General features: G+C 44.4%; 1 protein-coding gene across 1 annotated transcript; it reads left to right on the top strand.

Moving 5' to 3' along the window:
• The first annotated feature begins 653 nt into the window (after nucleotides 1–653).
• IL9 (interleukin 9) lies at nucleotides 654–3,739 on the top strand. The gene is made up of 5 exons (XM_060091959.1): nucleotides 654–767; nucleotides 887–922; nucleotides 1,008–1,040; nucleotides 2,280–2,411; nucleotides 3,629–3,739. The coding sequence occupies exons 1-5, from the start codon at nucleotides 654–656 to the stop codon at nucleotides 3,737–3,739; spliced, it is 426 nt and encodes a 141-aa protein (XP_059947942.1).
• The last annotated feature ends 4,416 nt before the right edge of the window (nucleotides 3,740–8,155 follow it).

Here is an 8,155-nt window from a genome sequence, read left to right as displayed (position 1 = left end):
ACTGTGGCTGCATTCTTGTGCTTAAGTTGAAGACTTCCTCCTTCAGTCACTTGTTCCAGGATGCATTTGTGTGAGGTAGGGAATCTGGCCCCAAGCATGGAAGACAAGTTTAAGATTTGGGAGTAAAGTATAGTAAGATTGAGGTAGCAATGACGAGACTGAGCTTGCAAAAACTCTGATGACAGAACTGCTCTCCTGCACTCTTTCTCATCCTCCTCGGCCCCCTTCGTCAGAATACCAGTGACTGGCTATTATATCAGCATTTCCAATAAAGTAAAAAGGGGGAAATACAGACCTGGGCTTTCATGGAAAGTATTTTCACTCTCACAACCGGAATCTCTGCCTTCAAAAAAATTATTGTTTTAAGATCTTTAACTTTTCCTGCAGCATCTTGATACCAAACTTTTTGAAAAGCATATTTTCTGAGGAATGGTATTTCGTGGGACAATGTAACATAGTCTTTGCCAGGTGACTCAGTTTGAGATATATATATACACACAAATATTTTTTCAATGTCAAGTGGCCCAAATTTACAGAGAAAAAGTGGGCATTGGTATCAGTTTGATGTTAGGGTTTTTCCATGTTTGCAGGGCAGCTTTAAATACAACTTGATTTGAAGGCATTTGAAGGCCAAGCTCCAGCCCCTTGTCAAGATGCTCCTGGCCGTGGTCTTTGCCTCTGCCCTGCTCCTCTGCTCTGCGGCCAGCCAGGGGTGTTTGACCTCGACAGGGATCAGGGATGTCGAGTACCTCATCCACAAGCTACAGGTAAGCTGCAGAAGGGGGCGCCAGCGGGAAAGGCAATTATTAAAAATTTAAGTGAAATATAAGAGGATGAAAAATGCACCACTCACCATGGGTTCTTGTTTCTCCACTTACTTTTTTAGAAACATCCACCTTCAAAATGCAACTGCAGCACCAATGTGAGTAAATGCTCTTCTAAGATCTTTCCAAACTAATTTTAGTTTTCACATCTGGAATCTTCACTCTGAAATTTCTCTTTCGCAGGTGACTGATTGTTTGTGTCTGCCCATTCCTTCGGTAAGTATAGTAAAAGAAAATAATCTTGATCATGTTTTTTTAAAGCCTTTAAGTCAAAATTAATTTTTCTATTTGATATCTGAAATAAGAAACTGTTACTTGGTTACAATTGTTACAGATTAGTAACAATTTTTAAAACCTTTCAAAATCTTGAAATTCTATGCTATTGATATACACATTTCTTTGCATTTAGTCTCCTTGAGAAGTCTGAACACTTTTCGACATTTAAAAAAGAATCTTGAATGTGTTTTTAGATTAGTGGCCATGTGCACAATTAAATCAAACTGGGACTGAGAATATAACAAATGAGATAGTTCATATCGCGCTGTTTTCTAATCCATTTGCTGGTATCTCTAGGGTTGCAAAACAATGTAAGTAAAATGACGTCCTTCTGTCCTTCCACTGGCCTAAACTCTCTACATACTTTGCCTTCTCCCTCCCTCCCTCCCTCCCTATCCTTCTGTTTAGCTGATTTAGAGTGGCTACTGCAAGGTTTGAAGCCTGCCTTCCAGGAGGATAGGGTGTCTGAGATTGTGGGTGGAAGGATAGTGAAAAAGGTTTCCAGGGAGTCATTCCCCACTTTGGCAGAGAGGAAGCATGGCAGGAATTTCCTGGTTAAGGTGAGGAAGCAGCACCTACCCAAGGTGCTGTTGTGCTTGACTCTCTCACAAGCCAGGCCTGGGAGAACCTGAGCTTTTCACCACAGCTGAGGTCAGGTGTCACTCCCTATCACAGTCCATCTATTAGATGAGAAGAGCATATTATGCCTTCTGAGGAGGAACCACACATTTATGGCCCAGCCCATTCCCTCAGTTTTTAATCCATGGTTTTAGCTACTGCTGAAACAATGGCAGTATTCAACTGGCATATCCCATCAGGCTGGTGTGAAAAGGCTTTTCCTTTCTCTGTACTTTCAAACTCACTATGACAAGACTTGGAACAAGGAAGCATCCTTTGAAAAGTAGACTCAGTGCTGGCTGTTTCCTGGGGTCCACAGACCTCATGTTCCCTGGGGTGCAACATACTGGAAATCTTCAGGGAGTGTCACTGTGGGAAAAGGGCCTTACCTTGAAATATTGAAGATCATTTCCTAGCCTGGCAAGGGACCTGTTTAAAAAACAATGCAAGTTTAGATTACATTGGTTAAATTAAAATAGCCTCTAAAAGCATTCTCTTTGTGATTCCTACTCAAAGCTGTCCTCTGAGTGTTTCTTTTCCTAAATCCTTGTTATTTACCAGGACAACTGCACCACAGCATGCTTACAGGAGGGTCTGTCGCAGATGACCAACACCACAGTGGAAACAAGTGTCCTGCTGATTATCAATCGGGTGAAGAAAACAGTTGAAGCCCTCCGGAACAAGAAGTGTGGAGTGAGTGTGTTTTTATCTGTGATGTGCTCTGGTTAGTTATTTTTGTGTGAATGTCAATGCCAGCTCCATCTGAATGAGAAAGGGTGATAAAGTTGGAACTGGTAGTTCAAGGTTGATTAGGGACATATAAGAAATTTAATCAGACAAGAGAATTAAAGTGAGATCTGCCCGGATGGTTCATTGTTCCCTCTCACTTTAAAAAACACTCACACCTGTGTTGGCTTTTACTTCTCTCCACCTCTTGAATAATGAAAGAATCTAGCCTGATTGTAATTAGAAGCTAAAATCTAGAGAATCAGGGCTGTAGGCCATACAGTTCTAAATTATCTTAGAGATTCAGTTTGCCGAGTGGATAATCTGGCCTGTAAGTTAAAGTGTTATTTCCATTGGCCAAGGAGGTGTTTAAAGGAAGACACATCCACATCCAGGTGGAAGCTTGTCATCTGCCCTAAATGTCCATCAGCGCGTCCTCTTCTTGAGCATACACCCTGGTCGCTGGAGGAGAGGGGAGGGAGTGAACTTTTTTCATTACCGTCACCATGTGAGGGCCCCTCCTCACTCAGCTACTGAACTGCGGGGGTTTCTGCCATCAACAGCACGCAGTTCTAAATGCCTAATATATACTGTTTCATTGAATACCTACCTTAATGACAGTTCTCAGATTTACCACCCTCACATTGTAGAGGAGGAAACTGAGGCTCAGTGAGGTTAACTGATTTGCCCAAGGCTGCATATTTAATAAGTGGCAGCGCTGAGATTTGAACTCTGGCCTATGGGACCCTTAAATCCCGCTCTTAGTCATTGTGCTATAAAATGACCTTGGAAGGACAGCCAAAAAGGACAATAACAAAATTTGAAGCCTCAAAGCATCCCAAGAAGGTTTCCTCTAATGAGGAGATTTAGAGATTTAGGGCCACTTGTGTGTGTGTGTGTGTGTGTGTGTGTGTGTGTGTGTGTGTGTGTGTGTGTGTGTGTGTGTGTGTGTGTGTGTGTAGCAAGCAGACCCCTGAAATCCTACTTCAAAGTCAACCACCTATGCCACCTACACAAAATGTTAGCAACTCCCATCCATTTGCTCCATGCCTCGAGCCCCCCACTGCCAGCACACCCCCACCCCCACTGACCATCTCACCAGGCTCTGGGCAGGGTGGTACGTGGGGCTGCTGGGTTCCATACTGTTTTAGTCACTCTGCCTTTGTCAACTTTTATCCCAACAGTCTTTTGCCTGTGAACAGCCATGCAACCAAACCACAGCAGGCAATATGCTGACATTTCTGAAGACTCTCCTGGAAAGTTTCCAGAAAGAAAGGATGAGAGGCAGAGTGTGAAGCTCAAATGTTATTTATTCTATTTATTGAAATTTAGAAAGCCTCCTCTTTAAGTTGTTGCAATTAAAAAATCAAATAAGTCATGCTAAGTCAAAATCAGTTTTAATAGTTTGTTTAAAATTTTATGTCTTTATTTTGGAATAAACAGATCTTGGATAAAAACTCAGTCTGGTCTCTAGGTGCTTATTTGTTCCTTGATGCTGAGAACAAAGAAAGCTACAAGTCTGTCAATGGGCTGATGGGTCAAATACTCCTGTAATAACAGTAAGACTCGTTATCCTCAACACAGACTTGAAGCCTCGTGAACCGTGTCTGGGGCTGTTAGGAACAGGGCTGCACAGCAGGAAGAGAGAGGCAAGCGAGCAAAGCTTCATCTCCCGCTCCCCATCGCTCCCCATGGCTCGCATTACTGCCTGAACCATCCCCCAGCCCCCCCACACCCCCTGTCCGGGGGGAAATTGTCTACCACGAAACCGGTCCCTGGTTCCGAAAAGGCTGAGGGCCTCTGGTTTAGAGGAATCTACTAAGGGCAGTATTTTTCTAGGTACTGGTAAAATTTAAATTGCTTCTCCCTATGGGGCTAGACCATCCTTTGGTACTTTTGGTGTCAGTAATACATAAAGTTCAGAGCACCCAGAGCCAGGATTCCTCAAAGGGATTTCTGTCGGTTACAATGTCAAGAAATATCCATGTGACCTGCACAGCAAACAGGGTTTGGCCAGAGGTGAGGTTCTCTGATGATATGGGCAGTGTGGTCCCTGTAGCTGTGCAGCTCCATTAGTGACGGGGGTGGCATGAAATTTGCCCTCCACCTGCAGCCACACCCCTCCCGCACAGGGGAAATGGAGGAGTTTTAGCAAAGGGGGCCCAGGTCAGGGGAGTGTTTTATTCTTTGGTGCAGAAATGGTGGGTCCATGGGTCCATCCAACCATAATTATTTTAGTCTTGGTTTTGACAGAAAGAGCCAAGTTTCTCAGTGATTAACTGATGGTGACATGTCTATCAAAGGGCAACAAGCTGGATCTCTAAGTCCAGAGGCTTTCTGCTCACTGGTTTAATCTCTGTCTTCCCTCAGTGCTGAAGGCCATCAGGCATGTTGCAGGGGACACAGACCTCCATACAGACAGACAACAGTCATAGTCTGTTGACCCATCGGCTTCCCGAGAAAAGGGAAAACATCACGTGGCAGGGGGGTGGGAGTGGGGTATAGGTTCTGTCGAGGAGGTTTCCTCAGGACCTCTCATAGCATGAGAATTCATGCTCCAGCTATTACTGTTTTTATGAGTATCTCCCAGCATCTCCTATATTATTTCCTCCCTGAGACTCAGAGTCTGACCCCTAAATGTCCTCCGCGTCCTCCCTCTTGGCACCCAGCTCCCAGCACCAGAGGCCTGCCCTGCAGGGTGGGTCGAATGCAGGGTCCGGCTCTGGCTGCTGTGCCGGCTCCCTAGCTGGCCTGTGGATTCCCGTGGACAAAACGCTGAGAAAATGGTCTATCAAATAACATAGTTACTATTATTTATTAATATTAATCATGTAATGATTAAGCCCTTACTCTATATGTACTAAGCATGCATTATCTCATTTAACCTCCTAATAAACCGTAGGAGGTAGGTATTATTATTTCTGTTTTACAGATGAGGAAATTAAGGCTCAGAAACGTTAAGTGACCTTCCCAAGGTCCCACGGGTGGTAAGAGTTAGAGTAGGGATCCAACCCCAGCTATCTCTGATTCCAAACTCTTTGCTCTCTCCATTCTGCTCTTTTCTTACTCTGTGTATATCGTGTCTGTGTTGTGTTCCCTCTGACTACAGTCTGACGGTAAAAAAGATTCATCATAATATGGGTCCACATCCCATTTTCCAAAAACCTGGGGGCCAGAGAGCTTTCAGAATTCAAACGGTTTACCTGTTTAGAAAGAGAATACACAGTTCACACTTCATACATTACACAACATCCATAGCAGGGCCTGGGGCAGGATCCTGTAATTAAACACATTAATATTCTGCAAAAAACAGAGGGGCGATCGCGTGAGGTAGTCAGCTTTGGCAACCAAATGAGTCTCAACAAATCTTGGGCTTTCAGAGCTGCTTGGATTTCAACATTATGATAAGGGATTTGTGGGCATTTCTTTAGCTCTGGCCCCACTTACAGAAAGGGGGGCCCTCTCTTTGCACTGGGCACCTCCAGGAGGGATGGAGACCTCTGTGGCTCCCTGGACAGCCCGCCGTGGCATCGAGGTCGTGTCAGCAGGGCCTTCTCTTCTCCTCTCCTCCATCCGGGTTTTCTGAATGACTGGCCCCAGACGCAGAGCTGTGCCACATTATACAACATGGTTTACAGCCTGCAGCCTTGGGAGCTGTCCCCTCAGCAATGCTCACCCCACACGGGCATCACAACAAGGACAGACGCTGGTGGTTGGTGATGGTTTCACAACACAACCTGGGGATGCAATCAGCTGCTGGAGAAGATGGGCAGAGAGATAAGCTGCAACCCACTGTCACAGCTTAGTCACCAGCAGAGCTTGGCGGTTTCCCTTGGCTTTTCTGCAAAGGTGGCATTACCCACCGGATGCACCCCTGCAGCCAGTTCAAAGCAGGATTCTCAGGGCCTGCCTGTGATGAGGTGCCCTGTCATTGCTCCCCTTCCTGTGCCAGAGGAGATGAGATTTATCTAGAAGTCACCTTGGAGAAAGGAGAAAAAGAAGGACTAACATTTATTGTTTGCTGTGTACCAGGCACTCGGTTAATGATGTTTTGTTCAATATCTAGTTGGATCTTTACAACAAGCCCATGAGGTCAGTGTAGAATTATTGTCTGCAATTATGCCTAGTGCACAGATGAGGAAACTGAGGCCCAGAAAGTTTACATGGTTACATAACTTGCCAGGGGCAAACTGCTCACAAGTGGAAAAGCCAAGATTCCAGCTCAGGTAACTGACTCAAGAGCACATTCATAAATCTGACCCACAGGAGGGTGTTGGCTCTCAACACAGTCAGTCTCAACAACCTGGCTGTCTTGTCCAGGTTGCCAGGCCCCCAGCAGAGTTGTGCCCAGGAGATTCCAGATCAGGGCACATTGTCACTGGCCAAAGCCAAGCCCAGATGCTTCTGGCCTGAAAGCTGACCAGTCCACATCCATCTGTCTGTCTCTCCCTCTCTACCCATCCATCCCATTTGAGGCAGGAAGATACTGTGCAGTCTCAGCCCTGCAATTCCTTTCCTACCCTGCTCCCCTCCTCATTCATCCCAGACCAACACCTTTCTTCTTCTGCAAAGGGAGCGCTCAGCAGAAATGCAAAGACCATTCACCCATTGAAAGTGTACAACTCAGTGGATTTGAGTATATTCACAGGACTGTGCAACCATCACCACAATCTGATTTCAGAACATTTTCATCACCCGCAAAAGAAACCCTGTAAGCATTAGCAGCCATTCCCTATCCTCCCTTCCCTCCAGCCTAATCAACTAATAATCTACTTTCTGTCTCTACTGTATACATTTACCTCTTCTGGATTTTTCCTATAATTGGAATATGACGTGTTCTTCTGGGACTGGCATCTTTGACTTACCATGATGCTTTCAAGGTTCATTATGTTGTAGCACATATCAGTACTTCATTTCTTTTTATTTTTTAATTTTTATTTTTAAATTATTATTATTATTATTTTTTGGCCACACCGTGCAGCATGTGGGATCTGTTTCCCCACCAGGGATCGAACCCACGTCCCATGCAGTGGAAGTACAGAGTCTTAACCACTGACCACCAGGGAAGTTCCACTTCATTTCTTTTTATAACCAAATAATATTTCTTTGCATGGATATACGGCATTTTATTTATCCATTCATCAGTTGATAGACATTTGTGTTGATTCCACTCTTTGGCTATTACGAATAATGCTGCTATGAACATTCATTTAAAGGTTTTTTGTGTGAACATGTTTTCATTTCTCTCGGGTATATACCTATGAGTGGAATTGCTAGGTCATAAGGTAATGCTACGTTTAACTTTTGAGGAACTGCCAAACTGTTTTCCAAAGTGGCTGCACCATTTTACATTTCTACCCAGCAATGTATGAGGGCTCCAATTTCTCCACTTCTTTGTCATCACTTGTTATTATCTGTCCTTTTGATTATAGCCGTCCTAGTGGGTATAAGGTGGTATCTCGTGGTAGCTTTGGTTTGCTTTTCCCTTATAACTAGTGATGCATCTTTTCATGTGCTCATTGGCCACTTGTATAGAGATATCTATTCAAATCCTTTGCCCATTTAATTTTTGAATTTTATTTTATTTATTTTTTTATACAGCAGCTTCTTATTAGTCATCCATTTTATAAACATCAGTGTATACATGTCAATCCCAATCGCCCAGTTCAGCACACCACCATCCCCATCCCCCCGCTGCTTTCCCCGCTTGG

Source organism: Mesoplodon densirostris, chromosome 3 (assembly GCF_025265405.1).
Source record: "Mesoplodon densirostris isolate mMesDen1 chromosome 3, mMesDen1 primary haplotype, whole genome shotgun sequence".
NCBI lineage: Eukaryota > Metazoa > Chordata > Mammalia > Artiodactyla > Ziphiidae > Mesoplodon > Mesoplodon densirostris.
The sequence above is the reverse complement of the archived record's forward strand: the minus strand, read 5'-3'. Positions and strand labels throughout refer to the sequence as shown.